This window comes from Dipodomys spectabilis, unplaced genomic scaffold (genome assembly GCF_019054845.1).
Source record: "Dipodomys spectabilis isolate Male_0828 unplaced genomic scaffold, ASM1905484v1 ptg000125l, whole genome shotgun sequence".
Lineage (NCBI taxonomy): Eukaryota > Metazoa > Chordata > Mammalia > Rodentia > Heteromyidae > Dipodomys > Dipodomys spectabilis.
Genome location: NW_024870802.1, coordinates 21,847,181 through 21,868,249, shown reverse-complemented (window position 1 = coordinate 21,868,249; position 21,069 = coordinate 21,847,181). Strand labels below are relative to the sequence as shown.

The following is a 21,069-nucleotide window of genomic DNA, read 5'->3' as shown; positions in this document are numbered from 1 at the left end:
GAGCACTCTTGCTTGCCTCTGAATGCAATGGTCTGTGTATTCATAAGGGGGAAGATGGACTGAAACATCCACCTGAAACCACAAACTGACTTGCAAGAACAAGAGCTGATTCTAAGTTTAAGTGGAGTCATGCCTATGCTTATTACTCTAATACCATATTTTTTGCCCAAGTCTTTTAAGGCAGCCATCCTGATTGTGTTACATCCTGGTTGGACCACTAGAGGGAGCCAACTTGTAACCCCGGTCAACAGAATAGAGGTAATCCGCTAGATGTTGATGTGAGAAGCCAAAAGCCACAAGTTAGGAGTAGCATATTTCAGATTTATTAAAAAATACATAGGTAATGAGGCTGAGCTTTGGCTAGGAATGGATTGGAGAAGGACTGAAGGCACAGAAACATTCACAGTTGTGTGCTAAAGACAGACGGAGAGCAAGGAGGTGTCTTAGAAGCATTTGCGGTGGACAATGGAGGGTCCAGCCTCATCGTACTCCTGCTTGCTGATCCACATTTGCTGGAAGGTGGACAGAGAGGCCAGAATGGAGCCTCCAATCCACACTGAGTATTTGCGCTCTGGAGGGGCAATGATCTGTGGGTCAGGACAGAAACAAAACAGGTCATAAGTGACATAGGGCAGCAGGGCTTGAGTACTGTACCAAGGCACACATTTCTCAGACTTGGCTGTAGTCTATTATATAGCAGGGACTCCCATGGCTGTGAGATGACAAGATACAGCCAAGAAGACGAGTTTAGAGATTCCTCACCTTTGGTTTTCTGATGTCCTGAATGATCTTCCAAAGATCTTCCCTAACTCCTCTACCATGCTATTGAGCAAAGCAAGGGTGGTTCCCAGTGCTATGGTGGCCTCCACTAAAGGGTCCAGACAAACATCTGATTCTATGAGCTGGGCCCCAGAGCTCAGCGTGAGGCACACTTGCTGTGGAAACAAGCTCTAGCATTTCAGAGAAGCTTTTATTATGGCAGGACATATTATGCCAGTGTTCCTGCATCTGGGCAAGGTGATTGCTACTCTCTGAACCTCCCACCCCTATGCATTTCCTGTCACTGAGGGACTCAGGGATGGACGGTCCCCTTATATGGGTCACATCAAGGTTCTCTGGCAGGCCTTATGCACAAGGACATAAGCATGGCACAAGGGACATGCTTAGGCTTCTTCAGTAGATGTATGGCTCAGGCACAGAGACCAGAGGGTATGACCAGAAGTCTTGTACATCTGCAGCAACTCAAAAACAAGCTGAGCTGTGCTAAGCCCCACATCGTATTTAAATCTTGGGTAGCAATGGACAAAGTGTATCTGAAATCACGACTTAAAGACTTTCTGTTTACTCCAGTGCTCTGGTGAGACTTGTTTTCATTTCCTTAATACGACACACTGACATTAACATAGCTCTTGCTATGTTCCAAGCCCTATACAAAACATTTCACATGTATGTTATCATGTATTTTCATAAACACCTCTAGGAGTAAGTATTAAATAGCTTCCATATTACCTATTTAGAAACACAGCTAAGACAAATGTAAGTATGAGCTATACTGGCCGCATGTATGTCAGGCTGAGTGTACAAACCTGGGCCCTCCTGGATGTTTTGTTTTAGACAGAAAATTTGTGGGGTGTTTTTGGTGGGGGAGGAGGAGGGAAGAGGATAATTTTAGATTTCTGCAAAACTTGCAAAGAGTTACAGGGAGTTCCCGGAGATACTTCGCCCAGTTTCATTTTCTCCAATGTGTCATTCAACCGGGCCCCAGGTTTTAATGATTCTCCATGCTCTCTCACCACCGTGGGACTGAGATTCATACTCATGTTACTCACAAAGGGGAGTTTAGAAAACTAGGAATTGCTCAGTTCTGTTCAGGGCTCCTCTCTGGTCTAAATCCTCAACTAGGTTGGCTGTGTTGTATGCTGAATGGCTGGCTTTATCTCCTCCCTCCAGTATGGTTACTCAGAAAGATCATTTATGTGTGTGTAAGTCTAGCACATTGTTTGCATAAAAGAGAAGGGAGCATAAGTAAAAGAGGTCTTATCTGACTGCTTCTCCTGTGTGTGAACGGCACTGTCATCGACCACACATAAACACCCTCAAAAAGAATGGTCTCCATTGAGTGCAAAATGTACACCATGTGAAACCCTTGTGTGTGTATGGGGGAGGGGAGGGGTGTTCAGGAACTAAGCCTGGCCATGCAGGAATCAGTCTGTGCTTTTGTGCAGCTATATTAAAAATGAATGCCAGATACAGACATGAAGAAAGAATTCTAATTCCTGACCACTGAAATGGGATCAGGATTACATTTAGCAGAGAAAGAAAGCCAATTACTAAGTCTACAACATTTAAGATTTTTAAGACAGGATCAAAGTCCTTGAAAATGTGAACAATTGACATCCTCACACAAGGCTCCACTTGTCCAGCCTACATTGATGTTCCTTCATATCCTTCTGTTTCAACTACTCTTGATATCTTGTATAATTTGTGTCCTTTCTAAAGCCCAATCTTACTGTCCTTTCAATCCAGCCTTTCAGTGTAAAGAATGAATAATGTATACATGAGCATATATGTGCACAAATAAAATGTAAATGTGTGCATTGTGTTCTATATTTTTTCATGTTCTACATGTAAAACATACTGTTATTTTTTGTTGTTGTTGGTTGTGGGGCTTAAACTCAGGCCCTGAGGACTGTCCCTGAGCCTCTTTGTGTTCAAGGCCAGCACTATACTACTTGAGTCACAGTACCACTTCTGGTTTTCGAGTGGTTAATTGGAGATAAGTCTCATGGGGACATTTCTGCCAGGGCTGGCTTCAAACCATAATCCTCAGATCTCAGTCTCTAGAGTAGCTAGGATTACCGGCATGTGCCACTGGTGCCTAGCAGAAACATACTATCCTTTCACATTTTTGTGTGGTACAGGAGTTGGAACTCAAGGCTTTGTGTTTGCTAGGCAGGTACTCTACCACTTGAGCCACCTAGGCCTTGAGATATACTATTAGGTGAGAATAGGTCAAGTCTATCTAGATAATGAAAATCCTTTTGTGTACCAAACTGAATTATATAAAGTATGGGATATGTGGATTATTTTTGCTAGCCCTAGAACCCACAATTGTCCATGGCCATGATATAGCCTCAGAACCATCCTGCAAATCTTGTTAAAGGGCCAACATCTTGTTAAAGGCACAACCCTAGAGCATATCACTACACAGTACCTTTATCTTCATGGTGCTGGGCGCCAGGGCTGTGATCTCCTTCTGCATCCGGTCAGCAATGCCTGGGTACATGGTGGTACCCCCTGAGAGTACATTGTTAGCATAGAGGTCCTTCCTGATGTCAATATCACACTTCATGATACTGTTGTAGGTGGTTTCATGGATACCAGCTGACTCCATTCCTGGAAAAGAGACAAGGGCCATGGACGGTGGGTCAAACTCAGGTTCAACATGATCAACCAGACTGAAGATCTTACACGGATGAAGCCTGGCAGGCTCAATCACCGAGACATCACCCATTCCCCATTTCTTCCTGCTTCACAACCTCAGGAAGCCAGGCTGCAGCATCTTCAGGATGGACTCTTCTAGAATTGATTTTCTATTCAGCAACACTGGGATGTGTACAGTTCATTATAAGCAAAACCTTCAGATTCCTTCTGGAAGGTGCCACACTCGGCCAGTGTCACCACCATCGTTCAGAACTCTCATTTCAGGCGGGGCATAATGGAACACACTTAAAATCCCAGATCCAGGGGATACAGAGACAAGGAGGACTTCTGACCAGCCAGGCCCAAAGAAAGCCAGGAAGACCTTATCTCAAAACACAAGTTGAATGTGGTGGTGCATGCCCATAATCTTAGAGGTAGGTGGATGTCACTGGGAGACCAGCCCTGAGCAAAAAGTGCAAGACCCTATCTGGAAAACAGTAAGAATGGCTGGCAGCATGGGTTATGTGTTAGAGCCCTTGCCTAGCAAGTGCTGGCCTTGAGTTCAAATCCCATTGTTGTTCTTTCCCTTTCTCCTACCTAAATATCCAAAGCACTCTGTCATCTTCTGTGGCTGATGCCTTTGCACTCCCAGTTGCACATTTCAGCCTGCCTGAATAAAGCAATAGTTTTCTTCTTCTTCTTCCTCCGCTCCTCCTCCTCCCCCTCCTCCTCCTCTTCCTCTTGCCCCTCCTCCTCTTCCCCCTCCTCCTCTTCCCCTTTCACCAACTCCTCCTCCTCCTTTTTCACCTCCTCCTCTTCCTTCTCCTCCTTTTCTTCGATCTCTTCTTCCTTCTCCTTCTCTTCTTCCCTCTTCTCTTCCTCCTTCTCCTCCTACTTCTTCTCTTTGCTCTTCTCCTCCTTCTCTTCCTTCTTTCTTCCCATTCTTTTTCTCCCCCTCCTCCTCCTGCTCCTTCTCCTCTTCCTCTTCCTCCTCCTCTCTTTTTCTTCCTCCTCTCTTTTTCCTTCTCCTTCTCTTTCTCCTTGTCTTCCTCCTCCTTCTTCTTTAGTTTTGATAATGTTTTTATCTGACTTTTTGTTAATTTTGTTAATTTCTCTACTTACCCTTCATCTTTTGCCATGTCATGAGCTAATGTAATTATAATGCTACCACCTAGATGTTCATTTCTTACAATATTGAGTTATTGAATTTTGTTTTTGCTAGGCACTGGGCTAAGTAAGGCCTCTCCATAGGTCTTCTGTGATTCTCCTGGTCATCCTATTGCATTGCTACTATTATAATCTTCATGTTATACATGAAGAAATTGAGGTTAAGTGCTTTTCCTAAGGCTGTGAAAGAATGAAGTTTCAAACCCAACACTACCTTCAAGAGCTTCTTTGTAAACATTTCTGCAAACCCCATTGTTTTTCTGTCCTAAGCACAGACAGTATTTTCCAGATTCTTTGGGCCTGACTACAACACATTGAGAGAGTATTTTTTAAAAATCTCTTTTTCTTTTTTTTATTGTGAGAGTACCGTACAGATGAGTTACAATTACATGGGCAAGATAACGGGTACATTTCTTATCAAGCATTGCTGCCTCCTCTTTGTTTCCCCTTTCCATCCCTTCCCAAAAATCTTTTTCTGACCTTTTAAACTCTTACCTTGAAAAAAGTATGACACTTCCCCTTTCCTTGGCTCAGAAATGCTTTTGGTCTTGTGGCCTCTAACACAGGTTTCATGAGCAGAAGGTCCCTGGCAGCCCTAGGTCTGGGCTGACACAGGAGATTTGGGTGAATGCCTTCCTACTCCATTGCTTACCGATGAATGATGGCTGGAAGAGGGTCTCTGGGCAGCGGAAGCGCTCATTCCCAATGGTGATCACCTGCCCATCTGGCAGCTCGTAGCTCTTCTCCAGGGAAGAGGAGGAAGCAGCTGTGGCCATCTCGTTTTCAAAGTCCAGAGCAACATAACACAGCTTCTCCTTGATGTCCCGGACAATCTCACGCTCGGCTGTTAAATACATACAAACATTATGGTACACGCCGGGGTTTACACAGATGCTAACGATCTGCCTTCCTCCTCCCACCCATGCAGACTCAGCTCCTCAGGGCCCTTGCTGCCTGGCCCAGGTAGATGGCAGCTCAAACCTTCAGCACACCCAATACTTTCCAGAAAAAGGTAGGAACTGATTCAGGACTAGTCTTTGTCCAGAAGGCTCCATTAGTGCAGTCTGGAAGGCAATATAGAAGAGGCAGGCAGGCATACACTCTGGAGACTCCTACACCATGAAGGTCTAAGGTATTGAGCTTCTGGGAAGTTTGGGGAGGTGTTTTGCAAGCAGGAATGTATTAATTCAACTCCATACCACAAAAAAAGACCTTAAAAGCTGTGTGCTGGTGACTCATGTCTGTAATCCTAGCTACTCAGGAGGCTGAGATCTGAGGATCCCACAGTTCAAAAACTAGTCCAGGCAGAAAAGTCCCTGTGAAACTCTTATCTCCAATTAACCACTTAAAAACCAGAAGTGGCACTGTGGCTCAAAGTGGTAGAGCACTAGACTGAGCTAAAAAGCTCAGGAACAGCATCCAGGCTCTGGGTTCAAGCCCCATGACTGACAGAAAACACGAGAGGTGGGGGGGGGGTGGAGAACTTAAAATCAAAGCTCATAAAAGGAGTTTAGAAAAAGTCTCAGGAATGTCCAGAAACCACAATTCTAGACAATGCCAAGTTCATGAGATTATCCCAGTAGCCAGAACCGCAGATAGCTAGGAGATCCAACTGTTCCAACTGTTTCTGGTAATGTCTGGCACTGCTCTCTTATGGAGAATGAGAGTATGACAACATCTTCAATTAAAAATATATCATCACTGCCTCATGGGTCTATATCATTAATATTAGCTACCAATCACTGAATACTCACTCTATGCAGGATATTCTCCTTGTGTTATCTTGTTTTCTAGTCAATAGAGTTCTGGGAGATGAAATTTATGATTATCTCCATTTTACAGATATGGAGAATGTATTGGCTTTGCAAGTGGGTAGAAAGTTAAGACTCAAGTCTATTTAGAGATCTAGGAAGCTTACCAGACACCACACCTATCAATTTTCAGACAGCATGTTTTTCCTCCATTTTCTAGTGTGAGAGATTAATGCATGATTTCAAGCAGGGATAAGAGTCCAGCTCAATGGTAAAATACTTGCCTAGCATACAAAAGCCAAGGATCTCATACCCAGCTATACAAAACAACAACACTAACAACTAAAACCACCTCCAAGAGCTGCGAGGAAACTGTGTGTAATCAGTGTTATCAGTATAATTAGCACAGCAAAAATGTCTGAGCTTTGCCATGTGCTTTAGGCTGAGGCCTTCCCATTGGCAACTGTCCATCCCATCATTTCCTGGCATAGCCACAGTGATCCTACAAGTTGCTATGAGCAACACTCGGTCCTTCCCCTGTGTCTTGTGTCTCCCCCATGCCTCACCAGTAGTCACGAAGGAGTAGCCACGCTCAGTCAGGATCTTCATGAGGTAGTCGGTGAGGTCTCGGCCAGCCAGGTCCAGACGCATGATAGCATGGGGCAGGGCATAGCCTTCATAGATGGGCACGTTGTGGGTCACACCATCTCCAGAGTCCAGCACAATGCCTGGAAGACAAGTGAGCACGATCGGCATCACCACAGTGGCTGGCCTGCTGGTCAAGTAGAAGAAAACCTTGGGAAAGAGGGAATTCCTAAGCTGCTTATTTGAAGGAAGAAATGAAGGACTTTGATGGAAAAGGTAAAGTAGGCCAGGGCTTGGGAAAGCTGGACAAAGGAACGCCAGGAAGAGGGTAACAATTTTTGTTAATGTCTGGCTAGAAAGAAGAGGTCTGAGACTCGAAAAGATGAAGTCTTTTATGGCTTGAATCAGCCCTGCCAATTCTAATTCACACCTTGTCACTACAGGGCATGTGTTTATAACCAGCAAATCCCACCCATTGGAGCATATTCATTTAATCGCAGTGCTCATTTCTTCCAGTCACCTACCAGTTGTACGTCCAGAAGCATAGAGAGACAGCACTGCCTGAATAGCCACATACATGGCTGGGACGTTGAAGGTCTCAAACATGATCTGCAAAGCAATCCAAAGAGCCAAGTGAGTGATTGGGCATGTACTAGAGAGCACACCTCCTTGACAGATCCAGACAGGCCTGCCCGGCAGTGGCCAGAGGACAACAAAGGCAGGGCCAAGGCAGCCCTGGTCACTCACAAGGGACAAAAGCAGGAAGATGAGACCATCGCAGTGGTGGGACGGGGAGGGGAGGAGGTCGTGTGCACATGGCCTCAAGGAAGGAAGCTATAACTTCTGCCCTAACTTGAATGTGACCTGGCAGAATTATACTGAGTTGACTGATTTTGGATTGTATTCCAGATCTCCCAACAAAAGTTACAGGAAAGTTGTGACTAGATGAGCTCTTAGCTCTTGAGGGTAAAAAGTCTGTGTTTGCAATAAGAATGTATCATTAAGGTGGGCTTCCAGAATTGCTAGGAAGCAGTCTATGGCTGGACTGTGGTTTGGGACCTTCTTTCTGCTTTTCTGTGTGGCTTTGTTCTAACTAGACTTGATGGATGCTGGATGTGCATATTCACCTGGGTCATTTTCTCCCGGTTGGCCTTGGGGTTCAGAGGTGCCTCGGTGAGCAGAGTTGGATGCTCTTCAGGGGCAACACGGAGCTCATTGTAGAAGGAATGGTGCCAGATCTAGCACAGAGGAAAGAAGAGCAACAATAATGTGATGTTGCAGGGCACCAAGATCCCAAAAAGGGACAAAAATGAGACAAACAAAACCAGGACCAAGTGAAATGTTCCCAGCTCTCATGTGCCAGTACTTGCACAGGTGCAAAGACAGAAGCTCAGAGAGCGTGAATGCCTTCCATGGGATTCACATTCAAACCCAGGGCTGAATGTAGAGTCAAAGACACAGGCTCTGCAGTCAAATGAGGATGAAAACCTCAGCTTGGCCACTAAGCAGGTTTTTCAGCTCCAAAGGAGTAATATGGAAGTGTAAATAATTAATGTTTACATCATTGGCTCTTTGTGGATTAAATACTATGACCCTTAGAGTAACTAGTCAGCCCAGTGTCTAGTACAGAATAAATGCTATCATGCAGCTATGTATGCCTTTCTTACACCCTCCTCTCCCATTTTAGTTAATAATCTATGGTAAGGTATTTTGATTTAATATGAGCAAAGACAAACATGCAGACACAAATGCACAAATTCGGCTGACCTAGATGATCTAGAACAAATGTCAAAACCTAAAAGTGCAATTGAGCAATGGGAGTCAGTTATTTTCTCCGGCCATAGCACGTTATTTAGAGTCAAGGGACATTGGAATGATGCATTCTGAGAATGCAGCTGTGTCCTGGTACCTTCTCCATGTCGTCCCAGTTGGTGATGATACCGTGCTCTATCGGGTACTTCAAGGTCAGGATTCCTCTTTTGCTCTGAGCTTCATCACCCACGTAACTGTCTTTTTGTCCCATTCCTACCATCACCCCCTGAAACGGTTCAGCATATTACAAGTCAGGCTTCTCCAAACTGTATGCATTGCTTGCAATCAAATCACAACGGACTTACATCAGTGAGAAAAACTTCCTCTTTTAGTACCAGCAATAATATGAGTCCTACTATGACTACAGTCTTAAATGATATCCCTCAGCTGGTTGGAACTAGACCTAAACCAGCCTCCAAATAATCAAGGATTCTGTGAGAGAAGCAGGCTTACGTTGTGTCTTTTTATCTTTTATATTAGTTGATGAGCCCTGTTTAGGGAGGAGATTGTAACTCACAGCTATAGTAAGCTGTAATGCACATGTCTGCTACATAATAATCACTTGTTGAGAGGAAATAATAAAATTTACATATTCATTAAATGGCATTTTTGCCTCTTGTAAATCTTTTCAATCATACTGTTGTGTGTGTATGTGGAGGGGAGGGCAGTAATATGTTGATACTGGCCCTTCACTCTTCTTTAGCTTTGTCCACTCAAAGCCTGCACTTTACCATTACTTGGGCCATATCTCTACTTCTGGCATTTTCCTGTTTAGTTATAGATAGCAGTCTCCTGGATTTTGCCCAGGTGGGGTTCAAACCATGATCCTTAGCTCTTAGTCTCCTGAGTAGCTAGGATTACAGGTATTACCAAGGGCATCCAGCTTACATCATACTTTTAATCACTTACTCAAAAAAGAATTTAAGTATTGTTTGCCTACCATAAGCATTACAGCTACAAATAACCATTTGATATTTGATCACTACAGGATAAATACATGGAGATCAATTGCTAAAACATTTGTCTAAACTAGTCAGATCCATCTTTTAGTCATTAAAATGAAGCTTAAAACATTCTCTTTACTAGATATTAAATTGCCTTAGAATCACTGCTTTAGAATTTAGCTTTTGCCACTGGCTACCACCAATATTTTGTTTATATACAATATACAAACTTACCAAGAGACTCTCCAGATATAGTTTGCTGACAACTAACCTGACATACAGTTAACATTTGTTATGATATTGTTATGACAATGATGATATTTAGACAAAAAAGAATATGCAAAATGGGACAGATTTTATACCTGGTAGTTGCCCACCAAATATTCAGCATATAAGTGAAGTTACTTTTTGGAATTTGCCTTGATGGTCATCAAACCTTGCACAGGCCAAGCAAATACTCTACACTAAGCTACACTCTAGTAGCTCACAGATATATGTTTAACACAGTTACATAAGATCTGGCAAAGACAACTCACACTAGGACATAGAGAGATCTAACCAATAGCCTTGTGCTCTCTCTTTCCCATCCAAGTGTTGCTCACCTGATGTCTGGGACGTCCCACAATGGATGGGAAAACAGCCCTGGGAGCATCATCCCCAGCAAAGCCAGCCTTACAAAGCCCAGAGCCGTTGTCACACACCAGGGCAGTGCTGTCCTCTTCTTCACACATGGCTGGAGCTGCTTAGCGGGTTTCTAGAGAAAATGAGAAGCAGCCCAGATGTCAAGCACTTACTAAGTTGATTACTGCTCCTTCAATATTGGCATCTCTTAACAGGTGTCATTCCCCTGACTGACACTTATTTAACATCACTTTTATCTTGAAGTACTTTGATTAGGATGTAAGCTTTTGATAAAGCTGAACTTTGGCCTCTGTGTTAATACCATACTATTATTATATAGCACAGGTTCTTACCAGCACTTTAAAGATAAGCTGAACAAATGAATCATTAGACTGCAGAGCACTGATGAAAATTCCAGACTTTAAGACCAGCCACTCACAAGGACAAGTCATTCACTATATGTTAAGTAAGTTTCTAGAATTTTCACAAGGTGTCCACCTAAACTCATATTTCTTCATATTTATTATAACTTTTCATGTTTTTAAGGTAGATTTTGAGAGCTTTTGGACATTTTTTAAGTGTTTAATAAACATCTTTGGTTACTGAAGGACTTTAATACTCAGACAAATATTAAATGGAATCAATACTTTTTAAGAGAGTGCTTGAAAGTTTAGAGGCTATGATTATTCTTCACCAACAAAAGTCACTGTTAAGTTGCAACTCCAAATTCCAAGTGTGTGTGTGTGTGTGTGTGTGTGTATGTGTGTGTGTTTGATGAATTGCATATCATGTAGTACAAATTTCTGTTATTAAGAAATATAAGTAAAAGTCAGGCACTTATTGCTTACACTTGTAATCCTAGCTACTTAGGAGGCTGAGCTCTGAGGATTGCAGTTCAAAGCCAGCCAAGACAGGAAAGACCATGAGACTCTTACCTCAATAAAACCACCAGAAAACTGGAAGTGGTGCTGTGTCTCAAGTGGTAGAGTCCTAGCCTTGGGCTGAAGAGCTGAGGGACAGTGAGTTCAACCCCCACAACTGACACCCCCCCCCAAAAAAAAGAAATAGAAGTAAAAGGATCCACTAACAACATATTCTTATTTAAGAATACCAAATTCAAGATTGCACTATTGTGTGAGCCAACAAAATCACTTGTTTATGCAAAAAGATTTGTTTTATTTACCAAAGATTTTGCTTGAATTATTTTGAAGTGCCAGTATTTTTAATTATCTTCCCTGATTCTGTCACATTTTTTAGTTGAGTATATACTCTTTTGATTATGAAACAGTATTTTTATAATCCCTTTTTAAGATTGGATTCCTTGATAAAATTGGAAAGGCTGATGCAGAAGTACTGAAGGCTCCTAATCAGAGGGCATTTCTATTCAATGCTCTCACTTTTTATAAAAAAGAAATTCTAGGAGAAATAATTTTCAAGAGCACAGGAGATATTGGAATCAGAACTAGAGTCAGAACAACTAGAGATTGGGTGGCCCTTGCTCTCCTGTGGCTCTTAATCCAGGATCCTTCCCATTTTTCCAAACAGAATTAGAAGTGTTCTGTAAAGAAAGGGATGTTCATTGTTCTTCGGCTAGCATTGATAACATTGACATCACAGTCAAGATTTCAGGCTGAGCAAGATTATTTTGCTTTTTCAATGCTGAGGATCTAATCCAATGTCTTGCATATGTTAGGCAAGTGCTCCACTACTAAGCCGCATCCCCAAACCAGACTTCTCTTAAATTGGTAATCTAATTACCAGACCTAGGTAGGAAAGGAAGTTATTGGAAGGAAATCTCTAAGAAATGGGGAAAGAAAACAGCTCTCACAATTGGAGTTTTATCAGACCATTCCCACAAAATCAAGGTTGAATATCCCAAATGCCCAGAACCTTCAGAGCAGAGAGCATTTTGCAAAGGGATTCCTCTTGCCTGGCCATTTACAAATAACATCAATCTAAGTTGAGATAACATATTGTATGATCAGGTCATGAAATACTATCTCTTAACTCATAAAACAAAAACCAAACTTAGGAAAATTCAAGTCATCTATCCAATATCCCCACTGGTACATTTAGGACAATGGATGACAAAGTATTATTTATTTTAAAAGTCACTAGCTGGGCATTGGTGGTGGCTCACACCTAGCTACTCAAGAGGCTGAGATCTGGGGATCATGGTTCAAAGTCAGCCTGGGCAAGAAAGTCTATGAGACGCTTACCTCCAATAAACTACTAGAAAACTGGAAGTGGCACTGTGCCTCAAGTGGTAGAGCACTAGCCTTGGGCTGAAGAGCTCAAGGGCAGTGCCCAAGCCCAGAGTTCAAGCCCCATGAACAACCAAAAAAAGAAATAAAGTTACTGTGTGTCCTGGGAGGGAACTGGCTCCACCAATTAGAAGCTATGATTCATCAAGTTATTCAACTTCTCTTAGTCACAATCCCCTTTACTATTAAGCAATAATAATAGCAACACATACCACATAGAATTCTAGGGTGGGAGGGTGTTGTTTTTGGAAATGCGTTTAAACTTATTCACAGTGGCATATATGTATAAGTCCTCAATAAAAATGATTTTCATCATTGTTATTAATGGCATTATATAGCTATTAATACAATCCAGATTTTTTTCACATCAAATTCTTGCTTTCTTTACACATTGCCCTAAAATTAGATGGACAATTTTCAATGTGTGGATTCTACTTGCAAGAATGGGAAAATGGGACTTGTCAATGACTCGTCCTTTCCTTTTCTCTTTTATTCAACTTTTATTCTAGACATTATTTTATGCTCAACCTCCTTCTTAGAAGATTATTATAGCAGATTACAAAGAGTTGGAAGACAAAAGATAACCACCTGGAGACACAACAGAAGACACAACAGTGTTCAGGTGTTTGTCAGAGATAACTGACACCAAGGAACCAGGACCCAGGCTGCACCTGTACTGAGGATACTCTTCAAACTGAGAGCAAGGGCTGAAAACACATAGAAAGTAGAAAGGGATGTCCCAAATAATCTATTTTATTCATCAGGGCTGACGTGGATCAGTATTTGAATATATTTAGAAATATAGACTAAACACCATCATTAGTAAAAATGAAGAAAAATATTTCAATATTCATATATACATTATATGTACATATATATTTTATACAAATATACATATATAGGTATATGTATATACACATAGTGTATGTAAATAGTCACATACACTATATGTATATACACATAATATACACATACGTATATACATATATTGTATGTGAATGTTCACATACACTATGTATATACACACATATACACATGTATACACATACAAACATATACACATGTGTATATACATATATCCATATATGTGTATACATACATAATATATTTTAATTCATATATCAAAATTTATGCATAACACATACACATATTACATATACACATATAATACATAAAATATACACATATATACAGTATAATGTATACATATGCATAATATATTATGTGAATATAATCTATATTATGTGTATGAATTTGTATATATAGCAAAGAAAATTGTCCAGAAAAAATTGTATAATCTCTAAAGAGAACTTATCATTACATTCTCTGTGTATCTAAAGAGGAAGCTGGTTCAGTAGTTTACAACCCTTATCTAACCTGAATAAGCACTTGATTTGTAGCGAAGCATTTCCTAATTAGGTAAAACAGGCTTGCTCCAGTGTCTGCTCTTGGATCTGCACCCAGGTCAGAGGGTTTGCTTCAGCCAAGTAGAGCACATCTTGTGCCAAGAAAATGAGTTGTTAGTGGGAGGGAGGGGGAAAGGATGGTGTTCGTTCATCTTGAAACACAAACCATATTTAGGCATGAATCACAAGATACAAGAAAAAAAAAATCTCAGCATGAAAACTCCAGTCTCAGTTTAAGTGGCCAAGCCCTGAGTTATAGCAAAGTTCAGGCTGGGGTGACAGGGCTGGCTCCGCTGTGACACTCCAATCACAAGGCGGAGGGAAACCTGAGGCTGAGGAAATGCAAACCAGACCTTCCTGCTTCACACACACACACACACACACACACACACACACACACACACAATCAGATGCAAGCTCTGCCTCTGCCCACTTCTTTGGAGAGGAAATAAAGAAGAAAAGCTGATGGTAATTGCCTGCTGTGCACTGCTGCAAACAGCCAATGATGCTAACCCTAACTAATGAGTTCAAGGTGCACTCAAGGAATGCACGTCTTCAACACAGGAAACCTGCAAAAGGCAGGGGACTAAACCCAAAGCAACACGCAAGTTCAGCAATACAAAATTGAACCACTTTGTCAATGCCCTCTTTTCATTTTGAACACATACTTTCAGTCACAACAACTGTACCACAAATACCGTCTACTCAAAATTCCCCACACAAACTCTGAATCACAGGCAAGTCCCAGAGTTTCCAGTGCATAAAAGTAACTATAAAACTAACTGTAAAGAGGTAGACTTCATCCCACAGGATCTGGGCTACTGATTTAATATGGACAGACATTTTAAGGGTGACATGCATGAATACATATTCATTCCATCTTCCTCTTCACTTCCTCTACTAACCCAAACTGCACTTTTGTCTTTAATCATTAACAACAACAAAAATCTACAATAATTTTAAAAGATCATTCTTTATTCAGAGGAACTGGACTGTATGAGTTCCTCAGATCCTTGCAGAGAGTATCCCATTAAAATTGGGTTGAGAGACAGAGAGGAAAGAAAGAAAGAAAGAAAGAAAGAAAGAAAGAAAGAAAGAAAGAAAGAAAGAAAGAAAGAAAGAAAGAAAGAAAGAAAGAAAGAAAGAAAGAAAGAAAGAAAGAAAGAAAGAGAGAGAAAAAGAGAAAGAAAGAGAGGAAGAAAGAGAGGAATGGAAGAAAGGGAAGAATGGAGGAGAGAGAGAGAGAGAGAGAGAGAGAGAGAGAGAGAGAGAGAGAGAGAGAGAGAGAGAGAGAGAGGGAGAGAGAGCCTCTGCCATCTCTCAGTCACATTCCTGGGCTGGAGCCACTTACCCTGATGGTGCTTGGCTGGGCTTTTCCCCTCTGGGTGGGTGGCGTTTTGGGAAGCTGAGTGCTGAAGGGTTATATAGCTCCTTCGCCTGCTCTCCTCCCACTTGCTTCCCAAACAAGGAGCAAAGACAGACTAGAGCTGGTTGTTCAGTCTTACACAACCATATAGGGACCTCAGCACAAAACTCTCTAATCTGGGTGGCTAGTGGCCTGGGTCTCTTCCACTGCATTCCACTCCTCTGCTCATGAAACAGGAGGCAGTTCAGCTGCTTTGGGAAGATAAACACCCTGAGCCTTCTGAACAACTGCTGAAATGCCCAGAGACACTGAGCTAGTGTTGATGGCAGGGAGAGACAATTGCAGGCATGGTTTGCACATTCCGCAGAGAATGCTAGCCTGCTGTCCAATGGGGCTTTCTGGCCATTGCCTAAGGCACTGAGAGAAAAGGAGATGTATGTAAAAGGCTGTCCTAGAAAGGTAGCCCTATAATGAAGAGAGATATTATTTTAGTTTCCCATAAATGTAGAGAGGGGGTAGTGGGAATCACACTGTGTTTATGAATTGAGTCTGTGAGTGGAGTTAAGGGAAATAAGAATGGAAGTGTAAAGGCAAGGTAGGCCAGCCATGTTTCACAAAGAGGCACTTGGAAATCAGCACTACAAGTGTTTTTATTCTTGGGCACATTAGATATATTTATGAACTTATAACTGAGCAATTTAGCAGTATAATTAGGGACTGTGCATTGGCCAGAAAGTTTACTTGGTACCCTGTCACAGAAATAGAGAAAGACAATGTTGCAAGGAAAACTCTTCGTGTTTCTCTTTGCCCTAGTGTTTGTCTTTGCTTCATTTAACAGCAATGGAGCTGGAATGACTCATCCTATCTTAAAGCCATCAGCTCTAATTATCAAGCATCAGTGAATAACTCCAATGTTTTATGTTTCTTTCCATCCCTCCTCCAAGTGAAACTCATTCACAATAAGTATTTTTGATGGATACCATGAGTTTTTCTGAAGTCTTGACATGTAAGTATGACTATATTCTACAGCTGCGGACAGCTGTTCACTTGTGTCATTATGTTTGATCTGTTTGATTTGTGGCATATACATTCATGTAGGCATATTTATCTATGAGCCATTGCTAGTTGGACAATTTAAATAGCTTTACAACAACTTAAATAACTCAGGCTAACTCATGACAGAATTTCTCTGTGCTGCTCAGTATTTTGCTATATCTACTTTTCACCAACTAGAAAACACAGCTGTCTGAATGTTCAAATACCAAGACAATCATGTACCTTGTAGAGGGGAGCATTAGGAAGTAATAGTTTTCCTCACTTCCATGCTTTATTTGCATAAATGTAGGATTCTTCTCTCCATTTCTTTCTTAGTCAACTATCTATGCAGTTCTTGCTAACTATGAAATGATGGATCCTTTCAATACCAAAGAGAAAGATTTTGAATATCATCCTTAAGATTCTTGCATCATTTCTTCTTTATAACAATGCTATATCAATATCACTGACAGTAACAACACTATGACATAAAAAGACAGAGCAAAATAGAGCTCAATGCTCAACCATTTTTACAAGATTATTTTAACATATTCTAGGACACCAACCAACCAGGGAGAATCCACAACTGATAATAAATGGTTGAGCCAGTGATTAATGGACTCACTGTCTGAGTTTGAGATTTATGCTTTCATATTCAATCCAAGTGAGTGAGAGAGAAAGCAGCACTAAATATTCTTGAGAGAGAGAGAGAGAGAGAGAGAGAGGAGAGAGAGAGAGAGAAATCTCCATTCAAATGGCTGGATAGCTCCTGGTGCCAACAGCCATTATATCCAAGGAGTTATGGAGCAATTAAAGAAACAATAGCTTCTAATGACTTGGTTATAATTCAGGAAAATATAAAATAAATTCCTAGACATAAGCACACTTTCAAGAATCATCTCCAGATATATTATGCTCCAAGTATGGCACATACTTTAATGTGCCATATTTAATGATGCTCCATTTAAATCCCTTAAGACCTCATTTAATCCTCTTGTGGGGTCCAGTCCAGAGCTGAGTTAGCAGGATGCTCATCTGAACTGATGGAAACATTCTATATCAGCACTTTCCACTGCAGTATCCATCAGCCACATAGGACTACCACTATTGAAATGTTCTGTAGAGAACTAGTTTTATTTCATTTACTCATTTATAAATTTCTGTTTACATAGCCACATGTAGCAGAAGAGCTATATCAGGGAAGTCATAAACGCAACTGCAACTAAAAGCATTCAAAGGGCCTTTAAAAAATCAATGTTCAATGGAGCTCTGGTGGCTCACGCCTGTAATCCTAGCTACTCAAGAGGCTGAGATCTGAGGATCATGGCTTAAAGGCAGCCCAGGCAGGAACATTCTTAAGACTTACCTCCAATTACATACAAAAAAGGAAGGAAGGCAGAAAGGAAGGAAGAAAGGGAGGAAGCCACAAATGGAGCTTCGGCTCAAGTGGTACAGCACTAGTCTTGAGAGGAAAAAAAAGTTCAGGGACAGTGTTCAAGCCCTGAGAGTAAGCCCTAGGACTAGAAGAAAAATAAAAAACAACAAAAAGTCAATGTTCAGTCTACATTCTAGACCATTTAAAAGTGAAGGACCTAGTTGGGCGCCAGTGGCTCATGCCTATAATCGTAGCTACTCAGGAGGCTGAGATCTGATCATCACAGTTCAAAGTCAGCCTGGGCAGGAAAAGCCATGAAACTCTTATCTCCAATAAACCTCTAGAAAACCTGAAGTGGTGCCTTGACCCAAGTGGTAGAGTGCTAGCCTTGAGCTAAAGAGCTGAGGGAAAGCTCTTAGACCCAGAGTTCAAGCCTCATGACCAACGACAAAAAAAAAGTGAAGGACCTGACATGGAAAACAAGTGTCCACTGTGTAGCCAAGGATGAGAACCTTCAGAACAAAGGTTTGTTTGAATCCTGTTCAGGAAGGAATATTTAATAATACCCAATGTTGCTTCCCTCCCCCAACACATCTCCTGAATTCCACTTCATGGCATCCATTTTTGAGAAATAAGGTGTCCATTTAGAACAATTTTAGTTCATCAGAATGTTAAGAATATAGACTGGACAGGATCTTACATCCTCGATGTCTAGTTTCTTTTATTATTAACACCTCTCATCAGTGTTATATATTTGTCATAAAGAGTGAACCACTATTTCCAGATAGTCCATCCAGGATCATACAGTCCACTTGATCCTGTGACTTCAGGTTCCTCTTTTCTGTGATCATTTTAGACTTGCCTAATTTTTATTGATCTCAATAATTTTGAGGAGTACCGGTCAAATGTTTGTTAATCTATTCAGTTTGGATTTGTCTGATCTTTTTCCAGATTAAACTGAGGTCATATTTTGTGGGGAAGAGAAATCTTATCACTTTAGAGTAAGACTACAAACTATCAAGATAAATTAGCACCAGATTCGTTATGTAAATCTTATTGGAGTTCATCTCCTTTGCCTAACAGTTGTCTTTACTCTTCTCTCAAGAACTTCCAAATTATTTATTCTTTAGATGGAAGCCATCCTGCACAGCCATTCTTTAAAAATGGGGAGTTATGGGTTTGGAGGAGTGGCTCAATTGATAAAGCACCAGCCAATGAGCTAAAGTATCAGGTACTGAATTTGAGTCTCAGGTCTTCGAAAAAAAGGAAAAAAAATAATGGGAGTTATACTCCACCTACTTGAGGGAATAGCTCTGTCTATCTCTCTATTGCTTCTCTCTGTCTTTCTCTGATTTTTCTCCTTCCCTCTCTCCTCCCAGCTATCATCCTCCCTCCCCCTCTTTCTCCACCCTCTCTCTATTCTAAGGATTGAACCTAAGACCTCAAGCATACCAGATATGTGCTGAGTGCACCTCAGTCCCGTGGATTATTCTTTATGGGATCCTCAATGTCTTTTACTAATACACAAATCAGAGAATCAGTCATCCAGCTGTGGTGGGCAGAACAAGTGATATTCTGGGGCTTCTTCCAGCTTGACTCTGATTCTCTAAGTGTGGGTGACATAGTAATGTTGTAGGTTTGCTGGGCTTATGAAATGACTAGCTGATAGTCAATTATTTAGTCTAGAAACTAAATAGTGGATCCTCTGCACACAAACCAGTGAATAAATAGAGAATTGTTGATGTTACACCATGGGGTATTTTAGATTGGAATCCAGTATATAAAAAAAAAAAAGCCATAGCAAGACTTTGTATGAAAAGCTGCAGGGAACAAGCTAATAAAGAGAAGACATTCACTTTTAGTGAGAGAAATGTGTGTGTGGTGGAGAAAAGGATCCTGGGATCTATACTACCATGTGCAGGCCCCCTCCCCCAACCCAGGGGGTTGAGCAGTGCAGTGAACTGTAGAGGTACAGTGCCATATTTCACTGCAATGTCAAACATTAACTTAACAGTATTCTGCATTTTGTCTTACAGATCCATGTTTCAAATTGGGCATCTGGAATTGACAGATTTTAAACTACTCAGCCAAATTTGCACCATTATTGGGAACAGGTTGGAACAGGATGCAGACTCAGTTTTATATGATTTTGGGCTTGAGATTAAAGCAATGAAAAGGCTAACTGCGCTCTTGCAGGAACAGGATATCCCCAATGATAGGTGAACAAGGTATTGCCTTAAAGAGAGAGACAGACAGAGACAGAAATGGATAGACACAGAGAGAAGCAACCATCTTCCCATTTGGGAAAGTGGAAAAGTGAACCACCCTTAAAATAAAGTCACTGGCTTCAGTAAAACAATATAGGAGAGGCAAAGATGAAAGCCAGAATTTGCTGAGAGTTTATGGTGTGAGCATTTCAGAAACTCATTTGTCACTAGTGGATACTTGGATTAAGAATAAAGCTATCTACCCAAGGGTAAAGAATTTTATTACTGCTGTTTATATGACACAAAGCTTCTGTTCTCTGGATCCTTGCTTTGCTTTAGCAAACCTACAGTTAGAAACTCAACCTTCTCATTTCTTTTTTTTTTTAGGTTGTTGTCAGATTTTTACTTTTTAAAAATATTTTTATTGTGAAAATACCATTCAGAAGGGTTACAATTACATGGGCAAGGTAATGAGTACATTTCTTATCAAGCATTGTTGCCTCCTCCTTTGTCAACCTACTCATTTCTTAGAGCATGACCAGCACACTGTTAACTTCGTAATAGCAGGTGATGTCTGGTAAGAATTGTGAGATCTACTAGTTTAGCCATGTAAGAGCTGCTCTGTGTAATTTAGAACGCTTAATTCGAAGTAAGGGCCTTGCTTCAGCACATCATCAGTAATGTTAGAAAGTCTCTGTCTTTTGAGGGTAAATTTGGTTTGTGTCTGCATCAAAATGTCACTCTTATCAAAAGCAAGTAGAGAAGGTGGGAGGGAAAACTTCACTGTTACCATATTTGGACAAAAAGGCGGCAGGTTCTAGAGTCATCAGACTGATAATCCTTGTCTGGCTCCTAAAGAACCAACATGTACAATATACTCTCAACTACACATTCTGATAGGTTTTCTTAAAGTTCTTCCTTTTCTATATCTCCATGTCCATACTTTATTTCAATGGTGCTATTATTTGTTACCTTCTAGGTTGTACTAAAGGGCTATTTTCCCCCCTTTAGTGTATTTCTGATTGTTGTTTTTCCTAATAGGCCTATCTATGTGACCCTATACCATGAAGTTTTGCATTGTACAGCAAGAAATTCTCCTCTAGCTTTCTGAGC

General features: G+C 41.1%; 1 protein-coding gene across 1 annotated transcript; it reads right to left on the bottom strand.

Moving 5' to 3' along the window:
• Positions 1–300: 300 nt before the first annotated feature.
• On the bottom strand, positions 301–15,431 carry Acta2 (actin alpha 2, smooth muscle). Its single transcript, XM_042689364.1, has 9 exons — positions 15,325–15,431; positions 10,285–10,436; positions 8,836–8,964; positions 8,054–8,164; positions 7,451–7,535; positions 6,908–7,069; positions 5,243–5,434; positions 3,215–3,396; positions 301–587 (listed from the first exon to the last, which is right to left on the bottom strand). The coding sequence occupies exons 2-9, from the start codon at positions 10,411–10,413 to the stop codon at positions 444–446; spliced, it is 1,134 nt and encodes a 377-aa protein (XP_042545298.1). The 5' UTR covers positions 10,414–10,436; positions 15,325–15,431; the 3' UTR covers positions 301–443.
• Positions 15,432–21,069: the final 5,638 nt, after the last annotated feature.

Bases quoted from the DNA above. Each gene is read 5' to 3' on its own strand.
- Acta2 (XM_042689364.1), bottom strand. From the start codon at position 10,413: ATGTGTGAAGAAGAGGACAGCACTGCCCTGGTGTGTGACAACGGCTCT. The intron at 8,165-8,835 runs GTACCAGGACAC...CCTCTGTGCTAG, and splicing joins ACTGGGACGACATGGAGAAG to ATCTGGCACCATTCCTTCTA. The intron at 588-3,214 runs GTACTGTGTAGT...CCTGACCCACAG, and splicing joins CCAGCACCATGAAGATAAAG to ATCATTGCCCCTCCAGAGCG.